Source organism: Gopherus flavomarginatus, chromosome 3 (assembly GCF_025201925.1).
Source record: "Gopherus flavomarginatus isolate rGopFla2 chromosome 3, rGopFla2.mat.asm, whole genome shotgun sequence".
In the NCBI taxonomy this organism is placed as follows: domain Eukaryota; kingdom Metazoa; phylum Chordata; order Testudines; family Testudinidae; genus Gopherus; species Gopherus flavomarginatus.
This window is the reverse complement of record NC_066619.1, coordinates 272,333,572-272,354,428: the sequence shown is the minus strand read 5'-3', so window position 1 is coordinate 272,354,428 and position 20,857 is coordinate 272,333,572. Positions and strand designations below refer to the sequence as shown.

The window sequence follows — 20,857 nt, the reverse complement described above, 5'->3', positions numbered from 1 at the left end:
TTATTATAGCATAACAGACTAGTAAATAATTGAAGTTGTCTGTGTGATGGATGCCAATGGCATCATGCCATTGGTATTTAGCATTTGGTCTTGATGTTTAAACCAGTTAAATGCCATTAGTCCATCACCAAATGCAGTTGTGAGTTTGAATGCCTAGAGTACAGCAGACCTAATTCAAGTTTTGTGTCTTCTCTGATTATGCTACTTAGGTTTCTTTTTAAATCACCTCTTCTCTGGTCTGGAGGTTGGTGAGAATTCAGGATTCAGCCCTGATATGTTCTTTCTAGATCTCCTTGTGGTTCCACCTTCAAGGTAACAAATCTTCTTGTGAAACTTTATAGAAATTAGTTATTAGCACATACTGTTTGCGTAAGTCAGAAATGCAGACTCCTAGGGTATAGCTACTGCTCTGTTACACTGTTAGAAGAGCAATGTAATTCAGGAAAAATGGCAATAATAATAATTAAAGATGTCTTTCACCAAGTTCCCTGAAGGACTGAAATGCTATTTACAAGTAACGTTCCAGATTATTGTAGAAACTGTATGATAATATGTACTTGTTTGTACCAGTGGAATTTCTTGTAAGTGGAGTGATCTTTCAGCATGACAATGTTGCCTGTAAAGGTTGCAAGGGAACTATTAGTTCACATTGCTATTTCTAATACAATGAAGATAGCAGGGTGAAGGGCAGGAGGTTGTTTTTGTTGGCTTTATCCCTGTATAATGAGTATAACCTGCCTTAGGTATCGTCCTGTGAATCGTCTCGGAGACCAGATGTTTACAAATGGTCAAACTGTCAACTTGCAGGCTGTCATGAAAGATGTCCAATTAATAAGGAAGCTTCTGGCTTTCATGGCTCAAGAACAAAGTCAACCAATAAAGCTTGTAGAGAATGAAATCCAGAAGGTAAGAGCTGCTGCGTACCTGAGTATCCAAAATGAAAAAATAATGCAAAATTCAAGAAGACTCTCATTAAAATTGCTGTAATAAAGATCGTAGAGTGGGTCAGCAGGCCATTTATGACTGGAAAGGGTCTCTACCTGGCTGGGCTTGTGTGCTATTGTCCCAAGGAGGCCTGCTGCAAGGGGAATGCAATTTGCCCACAGACTTCTATTGCTGATTTGTCCACATTTATTAGTAAAGTGAATGTTTGGTGTGTATGAGAGAATGGGCCACTAGTTCACTCGGTTGGTACTGCACAGACCACCAAAAATAGACGTTTCTGCCATGCTGCTCTGAACATACGTCATTGCTGAGAAACAGGAAGTGGGATTACCACTGGGTAAGGGGCAATTCAGCTTCTGAGGCTAAGCAGTGCCAGTTGTGGGTACTGCCCATTAGTAGCTAAGGCCGGCATCAGCTAATTCACACAGGCCACAAAATACCAGTTAGTTCAGGGGTGGGCAAACTTTTTGGCCCGAGGGCCACATTGGGGTTGCAGAACTGTATGGAGGGCAAGGTAGGGAAGGCTGTGCCTCCCCAAACAGCCTGGCCACCACCTCGTGTCTGCCCCCTCCCACTTCTCGCCCCCCTCAGATCCCCTGACCCATTCAATCCCCCCTGCTCCTTGTCCCCTAACTGCCCCCTCCTGGGAGCCCTGCCCCCTGGGACCCTACCACCTATCCAATCCCCCTGACTGCCCTGACCGCTATCCATATCCCCACTCTCAGACAGGCCCCCCGGGACTCCCATGCCTATCCAACCCCCCCCTTCCCTGTCCTCTGACCCCCCCCCCCAGAACCTCCACCCTATCCAACCACCTGTCCCTTGACTCCCCTGCCCCCTAGCCACCCGCCTGTCCCTGACAGCCCCCTCCCCCCCCGGGACTTCCACACTATCCAACTGCCACCTGTCTCTTGACTGCCCCTGGGACCCCCCCTGCCCCTTATCCAGCCTCCCACTCCCCGCCCCCTGACTATGCTCAGAGCAGTAGGATCTCGCTGCCCGGCTGGAGCCACCCATGCTGCCTGACAGGAGCAGCGGGCCAGAGCGCTGGCGGTGCAGCACGCTGAGGCTGTGGGGGAGGAGGGCACCAGGGGAGGGGACGGGGGCTAGCCTCCCTGGCCAGGAGCTCAGAGGCCAGGCAGGATGGTCCCGCAGGCTGGATGTGGGCCTTCATTTGCCCACCTCTGCATTAGTTGGTAACAACGTTCAGTCACTGCTGACCTAAACTATTTTCACATGGGTGAACTAGAAGTAGAAAGCTCCATATCCAGTCACCAACCCTCTGAAACATCCAGACCCACGTCCTTTCCCAGCTGGATCATATTGATACCTGGAAGGGGAATGCTGGGGAAACCCTGTACTGATGATTTCTGAATTTAACATGTGAGCCACTTTAGCTGCAACCACAATATGTCCAGCACTTGCGTAGGGGCCTTTCTCCCCCAGATTTAAGTGCTCTCCTTTAATAGCTGCACTCCTGACTGTGGTGTGGCATCCAAATATTTTACTTCCATTATTACGCTTTATATTTTTTTAACATTTAGATTGAGGTAGCACTTACAGGCTTTAACTGGGTCAGCCCCTGTTATGCTAGGTATTGTACAAACATATGGTAAATTACAGTCCTCGATCTCTGTCTAACATATTCTGTGTTGCTCATCCTCAGATAAGAAACCCTTGCACCTTTTAGCTGGGAGAGGAACTCCCCAATTCCAGTTTGAAACATGCTAAACCTAAAAAAGAGCAGGACTAGAAATAAACTGTAATCCAGTTGATTGCCCCTGTCCCGGTGTCTATAGTCCAGGCTTGCTGTATGTTACCAGGTCTGATGCTTGGCATCAGCTAAACTAAATACTCCTTTTGATTTATGTTCATTGCAATAACATCACTGAAGGCATTGTAAATTACTTTAATCACTGAGTTTCACCACTAGGGGGAGCTGCTGCTTCAGCTATTTGAAACTGCTTGAGGTAGGAATGTAATTAACTGTGTTTGGAAATTGGCTGTGGCACAGACTGTAATACCTCATGAAAAAATGGCTTAGGGTTTTTAATAATTGTGAGAAATTAGGATCTTGGGTTATTTTTATTCAAAAGAGGGTGCCTCCCAGTATTCTGGTGGCTCCTAGCACCTTGTTGGGTCACTCACTCAATGCTGACTCAGATGGGAGACTGCTACTTATTTGATTACCAACTATTGAATCCCTATCGCCATGTGTTACCTATTGTTTTCCTTGGAAGTCTCCTATCCAGAGGCTGACAAGGCCTGACCTGGTTTAATTTTTGAGGTTTGATAACAGAACAGCCCAAGGCAGTATGTTGAGATAATCTACAAGTAACATTTATCTTGTTAGTGATTCATTGGGTTTCTTAGCTTTTAATCAGATGGACAAAACTGAGTGTTTCAGCTGAGATTTCCTTTGAGAGCTTAATGCCATAAACACAAGGTTGATAAAACAGGAATTGAAATTTTTAAGTCCGGGTTCTCGTACATTTCTACAGGTGACAGATGAGCCGTTGGAATCACTGGACCGTTCAGTCCTGGCTATGATCTCAGGACAGAGCACTGCAGATAAACTGTACAACATTTGGATTCGTCTTCAGAGCCATGTCAATATTGTGTTCGACAGTGACATGGACAAACTAATGACAGAAAAATACCCTGGTGTCCGTCAGGTGAGTGTCAGCGGAGTCTCAAACGGACTTCACTAGACTTCATGTGGTAAGAGACAGCTATAGAGAGAAGCACAAAGGGAATAGGTACGAAAAGTGAAGTAGTCGTGTTTAATTTGTAGGCGTTTCCATGGCACTCATCACCATAGTATCTAGCGTGTTTGAATGACTCGGATACTTTGATACAGTATATTTGTAACATCTGCATTTTTTTGTTTTATCATTCTTTTAATTTCTGCTTTCAAAGATACTGGAGAAAAAGGAAGGACTGTTCCGTAAGCACATGATGGGAAAACGTGTGGATTACGCTGCTCGGTCAGTCATTTGCCCTGACATGTATATTGCTACCAATGAGATTGGTATTCCTATGGTAAGGGAAAATAAAGTATTATGTTTGTTACCACAAGCCTGTAAGTGGGATTGCAGTGTAGCATATTTGACAACGTAATTACCAATTTGAAATTTGTATGTTCGCTGACTGATCCAGCCTCTTGCCCCACATCCTCTCATTCTCATAATATCTCCATAGTCCTGCAAAGCATATTCCCCTTACATGCAATCTGATGGTTACATCTGTTTTAATAAAAAGATAGTTGAAGACCAGAAAATTTGCCGGTTGTTATACTAAATATTGCCTCTGGAAAAGAAATTGGAAGGAGAAAGGTCTGAATTTGGGTCATGGGAGCTTGACAACCACTGAACGTTTTAAGTAGAGCTCGGCTTCCGTTTTCTTATCCCTGGTCTTTGCATGTTGCATTTTGTAACATCACAGCAGCCTGTGCCAAGCTTTAGGTAAATATAGTGTGCTGAGTCATTGTTGCAAAGCTGCCTTAATTCCCTCCCTAATGACTTGCAGTTTCCTCCCAAAGAGAGAACTACTGAAAGAAAGCTCTTGCTGCCACTTCTGAAGACCTGAAAGTTCTAATAACTGTGGCTGGAATTCTCAGCCTGTGCAACAAGGCTTATAGGGAAGGATGCTACTGTGTTTTGTTAATTTTTTTTTAGCTTAGATACTTGGGCTGTTCTCATAACATCATCTTTTTCACTTCACTATCTAAGACTCATGGATCTGTGACTGATGCATTTTTTTTCTTTTGTCATCAGCTGTTTGCTTTTGGAAAATAAAATGTGTGTGTGTGTGTGTGTGTGTGTGTGTGTGTGTGTGTGTGTGTGTGTGTGTGTGTGTGTGTGTGTGTGTGTGTGTGTGTGTGTGTGTGTGTGTGTGTGTGTGTGTGTGTGTGTGTGTGTGTGTGTGTGTGTGTGTTTATCCAGTTAATGGATTTTTCTACTTGTCACCATGAGGGGAAACAACAGAGAAGGAACAAATTTTCCCATTTATCATAGTGAAACCACAAAGAAGGGACAGAAATATATTTGTTAGAAGTGAAAATTCTTTAATCTGGCAATTATCCCAGTTTTGGGGTAATTGCTCTTGCATACCACCTTTTGGGTCCTCTTTAGGGGCACCCAGTCAGGACTTCAGACCTTCAACTGTCACCTGATTGTGGGTAGGTACCTGTATGCCCACTCCCTTCTGAACAGTGTTTTTAAGGCTGCACAGCACCCTGCTGTACACTGATTATCCCCAGCAAGTCAGTCTTCCTAAAAGCCAACTCCTATGTGTTGCTTTCTCTCTCTGGTCTATGAACTGTGAATTGCTAGCATATACAAGTTACTACACAACTGTGACTCAGCAGACTACATTTATTCTTAACAGAGGAAAGCACATAGATGTATAACATTGTATAAAAAGTATATATTTGTTTCCTACACACATACACCAGAAATCGCCCATATTTCACATGGGGACTCTGGAAGGCCCACGCCCCTTCCAGCACTGCAGCAAGAGGCAAAGCCTTTCCTTGGACAGAAGGTCCTGTCCATTTGCTGAACTGAAAGGAAGACCACAAGTCAGTTCAGGCTCATCCTTTTATACAAGAAGCCCTGTATTTGTTTTCCTAGTCTCTGAGAAACTTAGCCTGAACTAGTATAAGCAAACCAACCAAGTTTGGTTTGTTAGTTGTTTACTATCACAGGGGTAATCGGTCTCCACCGGTTTTAGTTCTGGCAAGGAGTTATGATAACTCTTCCCCATGGAGAAGAACACAACACTATATAAGCCATTTATAAATTAAATACAATGGTCCCCAAAGATACTGCATGGGGTTGCAGTTTCTGTCACTGTGATATTTCTGGATTTCAGTTTTCTTCTTAGTCTGCATTCATGTGTGGTTCTAGAGTTGTCGTTCTGAGTCTCTAGTACCATTTTAAGCCTAAATCCAGAAACCAGTTATTTTGTTTTGCAGTGACTGATGTGTGGCAAGGAAAAAATTACTTAGTTTGATTTACTAGAGCTGAGAGAAGATTATAAATAAATGGTTTATTTAGAAGGCTACTGATACTTGTAAAAAAATGTCTGGATATAAGGAGATTTAAAACAAAACTTAAATTCAAAAGTCATATGTTGGATCTGCCCTCATGCCTTTTGGTAAATCAAAGGTTCTATATCATAGATTGTAAGGAGATGGTAACAGTATTGTGGGGCCTGAAGGGTGGGTGTGGATTATAATGTGGGTTAGGATACAGATAGGAGAAATGGCTGGGTCACACCTCATCGTTCTTCCAAGTGCCCAGCACCTTTTGGAAATAAAAACTCTTCTGTCGACTGGCTGCTGTTCATCGGTGCCTTGTTCATTGATCATTGTGCCTATTTTTCTTCCCGGTTAGGTATTTGCTACCAAATTGACTTACCCTCAGCCAGTAACTCCGTGGAATGTCAAAGAACTGAGGCAGGCTGTAATAAATGGTCCAAATGTTCACCCTGGTGCCTCCATGGTCGTTAATGAAGACGGGTCACGTACAGTGTTGAGTGCAACCAGCCAGACCCAGAGGGAAGCCATAGCTAAGCAGCTCCTCACTCCTTCCACTGGAGCCCCAAAACCAGGAATGAAAATTGTGAGTACTGTGCAAACACTACCCAGCAAGGTAAAGAGTTTTTTGGAGATGGAGGCTGTTGAAGCAGGTTACAATGTGAAGCTGGACCAATGTTCCAGGCACCTCACCTTTTCATCTGGTGGCTAGAGAAGCTCATGTGGATGTCTGAGGAGAAATGAACAACTTCTAGGCTCAGGGAATTTTTCCTTCCTGCATTTCACTTCAATTCTTGGTGTTTCCATGACTTCCCAATCCTGTAAAGGTAACAAATGCTGCTTCTCTTGGAGGTCTGGGTGGATTTTGCTAGCGAAATGCGTTTTCTTTTAGACATGAAACTTTTTGGTTTTTTCATCCTTTTCTTTATTATACTTTAATATTAATGTCAAGATACCATGCTGACAATCCTGACAACTGTAGTTCTGCATACCCATAGAATAGATACAGCCCAAGCAGCAATAGTGCTTTTGTTCTGATTATATGATTTAGCTTGCGACCTAGACAAGACTACCTCTAATGGCAAGAGGGGAATTCAGCCTCCTGGAACATTCAGACCTTGCCCTGTGCTGAGACTGCCATCAGAGTAGCAAGTGAGAGGGAGGATGGCCTGGTTAAGACACAAATTTGGAGGTCTGATTGCAGTGGCATGCTCCTTCAGACTTGGATCTAGGGTGACTCATGTCCCCTTTATCCTTTAGTTGCCCATCTGTAAAATGGGGATAACACCTAACAGGGTTGTTTGAAAGGATAAATTAACTTAATGTTTGAGAGATGCTTAGAGGAAGCTGTTTCATTGCTCCAGCGTCACTGTCCTAGTGACCAAAGCTGTACAGCATGTCTTTCTGCCAGTGTTTTCCCACAGATAGTAACTCTTCATTTTAGACTGTCCTAAACGTGCCTGTATTGTTTCCAGCTCTTTCTGGGTGAGGTTCTGCACCTCTTTATGCTCAGCTGAGTGTAGAGGGAGGAGGAAAGAACAAAAGTAGGATATCTTGTTTAGTCAGGAAAATGAGTTGCTTCTATGGTTAGGTCTCCATTTCACCTGAGAGATGTGATTCCCAGCTCCTGTAGATGCACCCATGTTTGCAGTGTAACCAGGGTAGCACAGGTGGCAGCTCAGGCTAGGCACCTAAGTACCTACTCACCTAGACCACTGGGTCTTAGTCTACTTAGTCTACTGCCCTTGCTACACAGCTATTTTTAGCAGAGCTAGCTCAGGCCAAGCAGCGGTGGTATGATATAGACAGTGTTGTCAGGCTAGGCCTCCTGTCTTCTAATCTCAAGCCTGCCACTCACTGTCTGATCTTGTGTAAGTCACTTAGCTTTCCTATGCCACAGTTCAACCCATGTGTAAAGTTCATATAATATTTCCCTACCTCACAGGTGTTGAGGCTCAATGTTGACAAAGGGTATTTACCTACTTAGATAAAAAATGCTGTACAAGTTATGAATGTTTTTATTTTGATACCTTTTACTTCTACTGACATGGTTCTGACAGAGGTTCCTGTGCCCATAAGATAGTATTTAATACTTAGCATTTCAGTGAGTCCAGTTAGCTCAGAGCCCTTCATAGACCTAAAATAAACCTTCACCATGTTGTTATGAAGTAGGGTGAATAAAATCCTGATTTTAAAAAAATCAAATATCAGATTTGTTTGATTTAAATCAAATACAGTTTACTTTTTAAAAATAAACTTGTTTAAAATTAAATTTGAAACTGGCAGCCTAAAAATCTAAACTTACTATAAGCTATTCAAATAAATTAAATACATTTTTTAAAATGCTGCTTCATTTAAATAAATTAAAAATGCTGCATATGAGTTCTCAAATTTTAATGGGTTAAAGGGTGCTGCTTTTTAAAATCTATATAAAATCAGAGGGAAAACATCTTTTATCTTTTGAGTTCAACTTAAGCTTTATAAATATATCATATCATGTCTTATATTCCATTATTTCCAATCTTTACAGTTGAGCAAATGCTGATACTTATATTTGGAAAAAATGTAAATACTTCGGTACTTTTGGTTTCACTGTAGCGAGCCAAGTGCAGAGAGAATATTTCCTTCATTTGAACTAATTCATTCAAAGTTGAGAAACCACTTGGGAGCTGAGAGAACCTAGTTTTATCGTGTTCAGGAGGTAGCTGCCTTATCAGCATCTGGCCTTTATTCCTCAGCTACTCTGCTTTTCCCTCTATCACTTTTTTCTTTAAAGGGGCTATGTCATGAACAGGGTGTGACTGGCCATGATCCCTACTACCCTTCTAAGGGGATAGACCACCCTGTTATAACCCCATCTGCATCTTTAGGCAGCTGAGTATCTTTGAAAATCTGGTCCATGGTTACCAGGAACAATCCAATAATTTCCTAGCTACAGTTAATACTACTTTTGTTTAGTAAATCACTTTTACATGCCAAATATGTTTTGATAAACTTTTTTCTTATGTATCCAGCACAATTAAGTTAGCTTATTTAAATAATAAAAACAATTTTTAAAAGTTGTTTTTGTACTTGAATTAAAATTAAGAATGTGAATAAATGTATGCTAAACTACAGAACTGCTTAAATACATTTTGTGTGGGTATAACATATCCTCCTGGTTGGCACAAAGAAGTACCAAATTCAGTGTAGTGGCTTCATTTGGTTGCAACATGTTTGGTTAGTATAATCATTACATGAGAATGAACCTTTCTTTAGGAAAATAACTAAAAGGTAGAAATTCAAAATAAGATTTCCTGTTTGCTGGATTAAATAATGATTAAATCACCAATTTTAAAGTACCTTTTGATTTAAATCTTTCCACCCTGCTGTGAAGTCAGTATTATCCCTGTTTTTGGGGGGCGGGATAGCTCAGTGATTTGAGCATTGGCTTGCTAAACCCAGGGTTGTGAGTTCAGTCCTTGAAGGGGCCACTTAGGGATCTGGGACAAAAATTGGTCCTGCTAGTGAAGGCAGGGGACTGGACTCGATGACCTTTCAAGGTCCCTTCCAGTTCTAGGAGATTGGTATATCTCCAATTTAAAAAAAAAAGAAAAAAAAAGGAGATGAGGAAACCAGTGACACAAGGAGATAAGCCTCTTCAGAGGAGGGTCACTTTCAGAATAGGAATTAGAATTTGGGAATTCTTAGCTCCCAATCCAGAGCTCCACTTTCTACATTTCAGGTTACTGTTACATAAATGTGTTGTTTGAGCTGTTGCCTCTGATGTCCATCTCCCCTCTGATATGCAATCCTGAAACCAATGTTCATGCTCTTTTCAGAAGAAAACTTGCAGATGGAGAGAGGTAGCCGCTGTTAGCACCTATACTGAAATGAGAGACAAATATTTGAACAGGGTACATCATATCTGTCAGTATTTCCAGCAGATGGCTTTCACGCCTGAGTATCTAACCAGTGTTTTCTTTGACCCCTCAGATTTTACTTTGGGCATGCTTTGAAATTGGCTCTTTGCTGCTATGTTGGAAGTGGCAAAAGAGCACCTATGAATTGGGGCCTGAAAATTAAACTTTTCTCAGCATTAGCTGAATATCTTATTCGACTGAAGCGATGAAAGACTGAAAAGAGGGTCAACACATCTATATTAGAAAGTCTTCTATCCTAAATAGAGTTGGGGACTCACAGTATACCATTGTTTGGGGACTTGTATTATAGAATGGTGCTCTTAATTCGTGAAAAGCCTTAAGATTCTGAGAGCTCGTATAATGTTCTTTAACAAAAAGGTTTTTTTAAAACAGAAACAAGGTGAATTGTTGCAAGTACGAAGAGCAGTACCTTTGCCACATAGACAGTAATATCCACCTCCAGCAAGCAGCCTTTGGCCCAAGTTGTAAATCTTCAAGAAATCTCAAGCTGAATCCTAAGCAGTGATGCACAGTAGCTAGCTGGCTATTACCACTGACTAGTCTGGCTGACCTAGAAGCAGATAGCAATACACTCAGATCAGATGTATAACTGTCCGTGTATCTCCTCCTTCATGATGGATGCTTACATTTTCTTCTGGTGTCATATTTGTTTGCTCTGTGTAGTATAGCCTGGTGCATAGCATTAGGCTTGGGTGGTGGCTCTTTTAGCAGGAGAGCTGAGTTCAATTTCCTCTGCTGCCGCAGACTCCCTGTGTGACCTGGGGCAAGTGACATAGTTAAAACTGCAAGTCTTTCACGGAAGTCACAGATTCCATGACTTTCCAGGACCTCCGTGACTCCTGCAGCGGCTGGTATGGCTGACCCCAGTGCTGCTCAAGCAGCTGGGGCGGCACCAGAGCCAGCCACGCCAGCTGCTGCTCCAGTGTTCCCAGGCAGCTGGTCTCGGGCTCTGACCCAGAGCAGCGGTCCAGGAGCAGCAGCGGCCCAGACTGCCTTGCACACGCCTCCTCTTCCCACCCTCTCACAGCAGCAGCAGTGGGTCCCTAGGCCACACCCCGTCCGGAGGAGCGGTGGCAGGTCTCCAGGCCACCTGCCACACGGGGGAGCGGCAGTGGGTCCATGGGCCGCCCCCCTTCCCAGAGCAGCACATCCGCTGGAGCTCCCCCTCTCCCCCAGCACCTAAGATTTAGTTAGGGATATTTTTAGTGAAAGACATGGACAGGTCACTGGCCCTGACTTTTTGTTTATTGCCCCTGACCTGTCCATGACTTTTACTAAAAATACCTATGACTAATCGTAGCCTTAGACATAGTGTCTCTGTATTTAATATTTCCCCCTGTAAAAGGGGGAGAATAGCACTGCCCTACCTCATGGGGTGTTGTGAGGAAAACTGTGTTCAAGACTGTGAGGTGCTTGGATATGACCGTAAAGGGGGCCATATAAATACCATAGATCATATAGAATATAGTCACTTCTAACTGAACTAAAATACCTCTAGAAATTTCTTTAAATAGTGAACCACTGGGAAGATTGACAGGCAACTCCACCCCCATCACATTTCCCTCCAAGTCAATAAATAAACTATCTCTGCTGTTGCGTACATTTTTGGAGGGAGGTGAGGGCTAACCTTGATGTGAACTTCTTCTCTCATCCAAAACAAATCCTACAGAAGCTCCATAAAAAGCCTTCGCTGTGGTATTTATTCAGTGAACAGAAGCAGGAAAGCTGCTTGTTTTGGGCTTGAAAGGGCAGTGCTCAATCATTTGCAGTTTGGCAACAGTTGTGAACATTTGAGGCATTTCCAGGGTGTGCTTCAGGGGAGGACAATAATGAGTTCACTTTCCATTACAGCAATATCTGCACTTTTATCAACCTGAAATGATATAACATCATTGGCTGTTGGCCCATCCAGTCTAACATTCTACAGAGAAAGGCAGAAAGGAAACAGCCCAGTGCGCTTAAAGGGCCTGTGACATAAGGTGGTAGTTAGAGCAGTTGCCAAATATTTACATCGATCCACTGAGTCAGAATTGAAGTATCTTCTTGGAAACTTTTTGGTTATTCTGGTCATTGAATCATCTCCGAGGGCTGGGGAATTCCAGTGATCACAGGTTCTCGCTCCCTAAAGACTGTTGGAGTCGACTATCATGTTACTTAAAGGGAGCTTTATAAGTTCCTGTTGTTTTTGTTTTTAGATTGTAAATGACCTGCAAAGCAAACATTTAAAATTGAGTTCACTACTCAAATATGTGCTGAATGCACCCACTAGCCAGCCTGTGGAAAGCACTCAGCACAGAAATATGCCAAGCTTAGCCTCTTAAAGAGATTTGTTTGTGATGCCTGGAAAGTTTGCTGCAGCTGCTCAGGCTGTGGTACCTTAGCATTTGTTTCGTATTTTATTCTAAGTGTTTTATGTGCTTCAGTCACTTGTACAAACAATTTAAGTAATCACAATAGCACTGTAAAGTTAAGTATTCTAGCACCTGTTCTATTGAAAGGGAAACTGAGATATAATGAGAGGAGGTGTTATGGTCAAGATCACCTGGAAAGCTGGAGTCAAAAATGAAATTAGAATTCAGGAGTCCCTGGCCTCTGGTCCTGTGCTCCATACACTTGGCCATGGTGTCTTTTTTTCGGATGTCTGATATTGGAATTGCAATACTCCCTCTGATTGTTGAGCCAATTCAAAGGGAACCAGGAAATTTTTGCTCCCCTCACATGGCAGAATTTTAAAGGTTTCCTTTTTAGTATTATGCTAAAGTCTTTGGTAAACCGTACTGTGAAGGGGGAGGAGGGATTGCATCTTACCTGGAATGCTGAACTGGTTTGATAACATGAGGAACTAATTCTGGTTTTGTAGAATCTTGGAATGTGGTCTAGTGGAGACCAGAGTGGTTAAGGAAGTAAGTGGACTGGATCTGATACCCGAAGGGGGTCCACAGAATGGAAATTATAGAGGAAAAACTGCTGTAGAGTGTGCACATGGGTCTAAAAGTGTTTTACTTTCTGATGAGAGCCTGGAATGCTTTATAAACAAGTGAACTGTATTAAATCTCTCTCAAAGGTATGTCGCCATCTTAAAAATGGAGATGTCCTCTTACTGAACCGTCAGCCCACCCTTCATAGACCGTCCATCCAAGCCCACCGGGCCAGAATCCTGCCAGGAGAAAAGGTGCTGAGGCTTCACTATGCCAACTGCAAAGCCTACAATGCTGATTTTGATGGTGATGAAATGAACGCTCATTTTCCTCAGAGCGAGCTGGGCCGGGCAGAAGCCTACGTGTTAGCCTGCACTGATGAACAGTATCTCGTTCCTAAGGTAAATAAAACCATCTCAGTGAAAGACCATACATAAATTGTTTACATCTCTAGAAACATCTTCCTTCCTCAAAGTGCTCCTTTGGGTTGTTTAATGGTAACTTTGCTTCATAATGCGTTCTTGGGGTGGCAAAGGTGGTTAGTAACTAGACTCCATTGTGTTAGATCTTGGTGGCCATAGACTTGAGAATGAAAATTGCAAACACAGGCTCAAATTGTGTGTGTGAGGGGGATTTTGTGGGGAAACCTGAACATCTAAACCTGGGGTTGACACCTATATACTATGATGATGGGGTGCTTAAAATACTCTGGATTGATCCTCCTGCTACTTTTAACTCTTATAGTGCCTGATTGCTGGTATTGTCCCCTGTGTCTGAGCCCCTGAAATGCCATTCATACCTTCCAGTTCTGATTCGCCACTCATGCTCTATGACATGTTTCTCACTCGGCCAACTGCTCTCCCTGATCCCAAGGGCGCTGGGGGACGGTGAACTTAGAGGTCGGCATGAGGGTGGTAGAATGTCTCAATATTACTAACTGAATTGAAGAAGTGGTTGGGTGAGGTGGTTGTCTCTTCTTTAAAATGAGTTTGGGGCCAGCTATGTCTCTTAAATGTCAATGTTTAGGAGATATTTTCTGGAGGGAGAGGCGCTGTCATCATGAAGAACTCCTCACACCAGGACTATTGTGCTTTTAAACACCCATAATGGAGCTAATTTTGGAAGACACTAATGTGATTCCCACCTCACCTACTCTTTGTATATGTCTCTTAGGATGGCAAACCACTGGCAGGGTTAATCCAGGATCATATGATTTCTGGTGCCAGCATGACGATCCGGGGCTGCTTTTTCACAAGAGAGCAGTACATGGAGCTGATATATAGAGGACTGACAGACAAAAAGGGAAGAGTGAAAATCCTTCCACCTGCCATTATGAAACCACAACGGTTATGGACAGGAAAACAGGTAGCTGAAAAGCTAAGGCTATTAAGAAAACAGACTGTTCAGAACTAAGCAAAGTGCTATAATTAAAACCCAGGACTAGCTATAGTGACTGAGAAGCATGGTCCCAGTAGGTCGGCACTGCTGCAAATCTTTATGTGTATTCTTCCTGGAGTTGTTCAGTTTTGTGTCCTTTAAAATAATTTATAGGAATTGCACTTTCTCACTTACCCTGGGCAATGTTTCAGCTAGAATTGTGACATGATTTACAGTATCTGAGCTGGAGGAGGAAATGCACATGCAGAACAGAAGCAGAGAAATGATGCGACTACTGCTTAGTGATTTAGTTTCCTTTCTGGGATGGGATCTAGATAAAGTCTTAGAGACACTTTTTATAGGTGTTCTTTTTTCCAGTCTCTGAGATTTTTCTCATTCATGCATCTCTGATATCAAAACAATTCTATCATTTTTCTGTAGAAAAGAGAATTTTTCACTGGGCTGTTGTGTGGGGGTGAGGGGAGGGATTTTAAATTGCATCACAGTTTAAATCTCCTAAATTTAAACTTGACAGGCAAAGTCTTATCTGTTTTTGGTGTTTCCTATAATATTGATTTTAGTCATCAAATATCTGATAGGCTCTACTAGGGAGTATTGCTCGCTTTTTCAGAGTGGTGTACTCTACATCCAGTTACTATGATCCTTGGCACAATAAGTGAATCCTCTAGTGCTGTTTATGCTGTATCATTCTGACCTTCCATAGATATGCTTCCAGATATCACACAGTAGTCTCTTATTACCAATATGCCTTATGTGGTAATGAGACTGAATTTTAATATATGGCGAAGGAGTGTAGAAACCACTTTTTAATGCCCTGTATAAATCTGAATACAATATTTTTTAAAAATATTGCTGCGCTCTACAGTAACTGCCCCCGAGTTTACAATAGTATTACTGCACTGGAGCATCTGGAACTCACTTCTGTAGAATAATACATTGTGTCATTTGAATATGGGAAATTTTAAACAAAAAGGAATACCAGTCTGTGGGTAACCGAAGGGTAGTTCTTACCTGAGTGCAGACTTCCAACACTTCTGGCAGTTTTCTGCTGTTGGATAGGTGAGCAGCCAGAACAGGGCTGAGTGGCAGGGCTTCCTGTTGCATGTGTGTGGGTATTTATCTTCTCTCCCAGTTTGCCATAGTGGGGTGGGGGATATGAAAAACTGACAGCTTCTGGCAGTTCGTTAATCCTGCCCTACATTTTTCTTTTCAGATTGTATCTACGTTGCTAATAAACGTAATCCCTGAAAATCAAATCCCACTGAATTTGTCTGGGAAAGCTAAGATTGGTGGAAAAGCCTGGGTAAAAGGGCCTCAAAACAGAATTCCTGGGTCTGACCTTGATTCAATGTGTGAATCCCAGGTATGTTAAAAAGTGTAGGAATAAATCTGAAGAGGACAACGTGTATTGTAAAGTTTTTATAATTGCTAGAATGGGGTGGTCTGAGCTTGGGACTAGGGGCTAGGAGCACTGGAATTCTGTTCCTGGCTCTGACATAAACTCCATCTTTCTTTTGTTAGAGTATCTTCTCTGCCTTCTTCCATTTTGCAAGTGGGGGCAACTAGTATGCACCTGCTTAACTTGTTTTGTAAAGTGCTTTCAGGGTGGAATATATTATAGAAGTGCAAAATCTATTTGTAATTCTACTATTTTAGTTTACTTGTTTGTGTTTATGGTTCATCAGATGATATTGATCCATAAGCATTTTGTACATTATATATTCTTATTCCTCATTGTAGTTTATTCTATGTACTAGTCACTAAGAATAATCTGTGGTCAAAGAGTTGGATCTTGTCTGCACAAAGATCAAAATGGCTGCTTTCTTAACTGTTTAAATGTATCATCTCATCCTATCCACCAGGTTATCATTAGAGACGGGGAGTTACTTTGCGGAGTCTTGGACAAAGCTCACTATGGCAGCTCTGCTTATGGCCTAGTCCACTGTTGCCATGAAGTCTATGGTGGGGAAACCAGTGGCAAGGTGCTTACATGTCTAGCTCGCCTCTTTACTGCCTATTTGCAGCTGTACAGGGGATTTACAATGGGTGAGTATGGGAAATGTAAATTAGCCCTTGGACTACTGCAGCACCTGAGGTACAAAACTGCAGTTGTGCATAAGAAATGGAAACAGTTGTGTGCATGACATTTCACAACACATTGCTGTGTTCCTGAATCTGAATCACCTAGCATGACTTTCTTTCTATTTAGCGTGCATTTCAGTTCCTTCCAATCACTATAGCGAAATGAGGCAATCTCAAGTACATCCATCACTGAGTTATCTCCAGTCCTCTGTTTCACACGTACATGTTCATAATGTCTTTTAACAGATCTTTGTTCAGATCAAAATTACATTATAAAGTCTTAAGTTTTTCTTTTTCACATAAGTTTTTAAAAAAACAACTCACCAAGCATACCCACGTGTTCAGGTTAAAGGATTCAGAGGTGTTATCAATTAAGTCTTGCATTTACTTTGGGGCTGTTAATCTCCTTGTAGATATGACTCTTATTTTGCATCAACTTTGCAAAATTACAATGTGAATTACTCAGCCAGGCATAAAATCTACGCCCTCACCCCCACACATGCTATAATTAAAGCATTTCCCTCCTCTGGGCAAATGGCTGAGTAGAATTTAACAAGACTTTCATTGGTATAAAACATGCATATTTGTGTAGCTTTATAAACATCTAAATCAGGGGTGGGCAAACTTTTTGGCCCAAGGGCCACATCAGGAAATAGAAATTGTATGTCAGGCCATGAATGCTCAGAAAATTTGGGTTGGGGTGTGGGCTCTGGTGTGGGGCTGGGGATGAGGAGTTTGGAGTGTAGGAGGGTGCTCTGCGCTGGGGCCGAGGGGTTGAGAGGGCGGGGGGATCGGGTTTGGGACAGGGATCTGGGAAAGGGTGCAGATTCCGATAAGGTGCGCGCTCTGAGGTGGGGCTGGGGATGAGATGTTTGGGGAGCGGGAGGGGGAGCAGGGCTGGGGCAGGGGGTTGTGGCATGGGAAGAGGCAGGGGGTGCAGGCTCTGGGTGGCGTTTACCTCGAGGCTTCTGGAAGCAGCGGTATGTCCCTTCTCCGGCTCCTATGTGGAGGCATGACCAGCCGGCTCTGCATGCTGCCCCATCCACAGGCACTGCCCCTGCAGCTCCCATTGGAGCACGTGGGAGCTGGAGTGGAGCCTTGCTACGGCTTCCAGGAGCTGCATGGTGTGGCCCCTGGCCCTGTGCCCTGGCTAGAACGCTGGAGGAGACTGAGCTGTGTGGTCCAGCCTTCCGACCCAGTGCTCCGGCTGGAGTGCAGGAGTGGGGCCAAGCCACGGGGTGCAGGTCGTGGGCTGGCATAAACGTCGTTTGCCCACCCCTGGTCTAAATACTCTGTAGGCTGTAGCTACATGTGATCCAATTATATTACTTTTAGTAGATGGCAGTAGTGTGCACCACTCGGATTCCAATGCCCCATTTATTACAGGGAAGGCTAGTTAACACCACCTGTTATAAAGATTGGCCAAAGCTTCCCATTAGAAGATCCTGTTTTCAGTTGTTAATATCTTTTGCCAAACTTTAACTGTTTGGGCTGAAATTTCCTATGTTGAGTGACTGTCTCAGGCTGAATTCTTTTGGAAAGTGACAGCCCAAACAATTCAGCTGTTTCCAAGAATGAGGTTGGGGAAAATAGTTGTTTTGCTCATATTAAAATAAACACTCTGGGGACCTCTTCTTTGAAAAATTCTAGCATCCCCTGCTTTGGAGCAAGGACTTGGAATCAGGTGGAGTGCCGTTTGCATCAGCAGGGTGCCTTTTGCCATCCCTTTGAAAATCCTCCCATGTTTGACCAAGTGTTATAAGCCTCTGAAAAATCATAGTTTGCACACACTCAATAGCTGTGAAGTTCTAGTAAATCTCTAAATTTCCCAAAGATTCTGTCCATACTGGGCATGCTTCAGCTCGGGCCTAGGCAGGGCTTTGCCTGCAGTTACAGCTCTGGGCTGTTTCCAGGCTGTAGCTGTGCACCAGAACTGAGAGTGGTGAGTCTTTCTCTACTGTGCTCTTTTGACTTCCTGCTGGACCCATGTAGCATGGATGAGGAAGCTACCTGATTCAAGAGCCAGGCTAAGAGAGAGGGGGAGCAGACTGGGACTGGAGGATGCTTGTTGTGGGAGGGAAACTGGAGATTAGTATGGCGGCAGAGACTGGGACCAGCTGGACAAAGAGACTGGGGCGAGAACTTAAAACGGGTGAGAAGAATATTGAGAGTCCTGAAGGCGATCTAGAACTTTTTGGGAAAGGGGACTAGGACTAGGATGAGATGCCTGAGGAGTGGGATTGGGGTTAACTTATAAGTAAGAGGAATGGGTCTGAGACAGGGAGCTAGCAAGGGGGAAGAGACCAGATTAGAGCAGGAACAGGTTAGCAGTGATGGGACAGATGATCTCAGGCTTGGGGGAAATGGGCAATGATTCTGTCTATGCCCACTAGTAAAAAGGTTCAGAACCCCTGCTCTTTTGGAGCTCTCCCCTCTTGCCCCCCAACATGCTAATAAAAACTCCATGGGGTGGGAGGGGAGGGTCTTCTGCCCAGTGGGACTGAGGGGATGGCTTGGGGGCTCCGGCCTTCTGCGTCATGGGGCTCAGGGCCCTGCTTGGTGGATCCCCTGAGTGACCCCCCACGTTGGCCACAGAGCCTCAGTTGAGAACCACTGCACTAGAGCACTGTGCCTTTCAGAGCCTGGAAACCAGAATTCCTGAGTCTCATCATTCTTCTGCTGTTAGCAAGTATCTGTAAAACCCACTCGCAGAATGTCTCACTCCCCTAGACAGCTGGCACACATAATGGATAACAACTTACTGTTTCAGTGAGTTACTCCGTTAGATCAAGTGGCAGAGATCTGTGGTGGATCTTGTTTTCAAACCTGCTGTAGGTGTGAATATGAGGCCACATGATGAAATTTGTTTTTTCAGATTCCTTATCAGATCCTAGGAAATTACACTAAGATTCCCTGTGCAACCTTAATTTGGCCTTCTTGTGCCATATATATTATGACAGTCTTTTATTACATAATCAACTACCTTTTTCCCCCACAAGATCTCTGTCTAATTCAGTGCGCAGGCTGGACCTGCCCTGAGCCTGAATCGGGGTTGTCTTGCAAAGGAGGCTGTTGTCTCTAGAATCCTTGTTGCAGAAGTTAGAAGGTGTGTAGAGGGATTTCAGGAAGGGAAAGGATATTCTCGTAGCCAAGCAGTTGGATGCTGCCTAGGAGAACTGGACTCTAACCCTGCCTCTGCCACAGAGTTCCTGTGTGATGCTGGGGAACTGACTCACAGCAGATTTTTCACAGGTAGTCGCTAATTTTGTTCTCCTTGGTTTCTGGGTTCCTGACTTGAGACCTTTGGTCTCATTTTTAGAAATGCTGATCACAGCTGCAACTGAAGTCAGTAAGAGCTGTGCTTTGAACATAATAGAAGTGCTATATAATGCTAAGTACCCTAAAAAAGCAGGTCCTCTGTCGCAAATTAAGCACAGAAAATGTATCGATACTTGTGACCTTAATTTCTCTATACCTCTGTATCTGTAAAATGGGGATGATAATATCACCTCATCTCTGAGTGTTGTGTAAATAATTTCATTGTTGTTTGTGACGTGCTGAGATAGTATAGTGTCGAGTGCCCTAGAAAAGCCCATGAAGAAATGAATAATTCTCTCTTCAGAGCAGAGTTTGAATAATGTGCAGTATACTAACTATGGGAGGCATGCATTGAACAAGGAGGTGACAAAATATTGCATAGCTGCTCTTTGAGAGTAAGCATCATCCATCTTGTTCACTCAGTGAGGCAGGGGTCCTGTGAAAAGAACAGCATGTGATCATGTAGTTTAAAGACACTAATAATGCATGCGCACAAGGAGACTGAATTAATGTTGCATAGGCAACCTTCATTCTGGCATTTCCAAACTTTTTTTAGTGCTTGACTTTGCAATCTTACTGTTCTTTTAACATACCTTTTGTGTGTGTGATTTTTGTTTATATAATATTGTGTTCATGAGACCAACCTGCCCATCCAAAAAAAGTCTCCAATATTTTTTCTTGTTGTAGCTATTAAAATGCAGTGAGTCTGATCCAAGCAGCTCTGGTGCTTGGTGTTCATAAGTTCCTCTTTACCCCCACCCTGACACTCAAACATGCCAGCAGCTGTCCAGTACATAAATTCCTGGTGTGTCAGGATTCACATTCAGATCATGATACAATGTATCTTTTTCTCTTTCAATGCTGCAGGAGTTGAAGATATTTTGGTCAAACCCCAAGCAGACCACAGAAGACACCGAATCATTGAAGTGTCCACCCATTGTGGTACCAGGGTAAGCACATCTTGCAGCAGCGTTTTAGCCCTTATAACTTTTTCATTTCAAGCCCTTGCTCTGTGTAGTTGCATCTGCTTTGGCACCTAAGAGACTTTTTTACTTTCAGGCTGTTAGATCTGCATTTAACTTGCCAGAAACTGCATCATGTGAAGAGATCCAAGGGAAATGGCAGGATGCCCATCTCCACAAAGACCAGAGGGATTTTAATATGGTTGATCTGAAATTCAAGGAGGAAGTAAACACTTACAGCAATGAGGTTAACAAGGTTGGCACTAAGAA

The 20,857-nt window shown here is 43.2% G+C and overlaps 1 protein-coding gene across 2 annotated transcripts in view; it reads left to right on the top strand.

The window, feature by feature from the left end:
• POLR1A (RNA polymerase I subunit A) overlaps positions 1-20,857 on the top strand; it is a 61,481-nt gene that overhangs the window by 14,259 nt on the left and 26,365 nt on the right. For both annotated transcript variants that reach the window (XM_050947296.1, XM_050947297.1), the window contains 11 exons: positions 210-312; positions 744-906; positions 3,447-3,620; positions 3,865-3,987; positions 6,345-6,572; positions 12,974-13,228; positions 14,001-14,192; positions 15,439-15,588; positions 16,088-16,271; positions 20,493-20,575; positions 20,685-20,843. In XM_050947296.1, the coding sequence (XP_050803253.1) occupies positions 210-312; positions 744-906; positions 3,447-3,620; positions 3,865-3,987; positions 6,345-6,572; positions 12,974-13,228; positions 14,001-14,192; positions 15,439-15,588; positions 16,088-16,271; positions 20,493-20,575; positions 20,685-20,843 (1,814 nt within the window). The remainder of the gene's footprint in view (positions 1-209; positions 313-743; positions 907-3,446; positions 3,621-3,864; positions 3,988-6,344; positions 6,573-12,973; positions 13,229-14,000; positions 14,193-15,438; positions 15,589-16,087; positions 16,272-20,492; positions 20,576-20,684; positions 20,844-20,857) is intronic.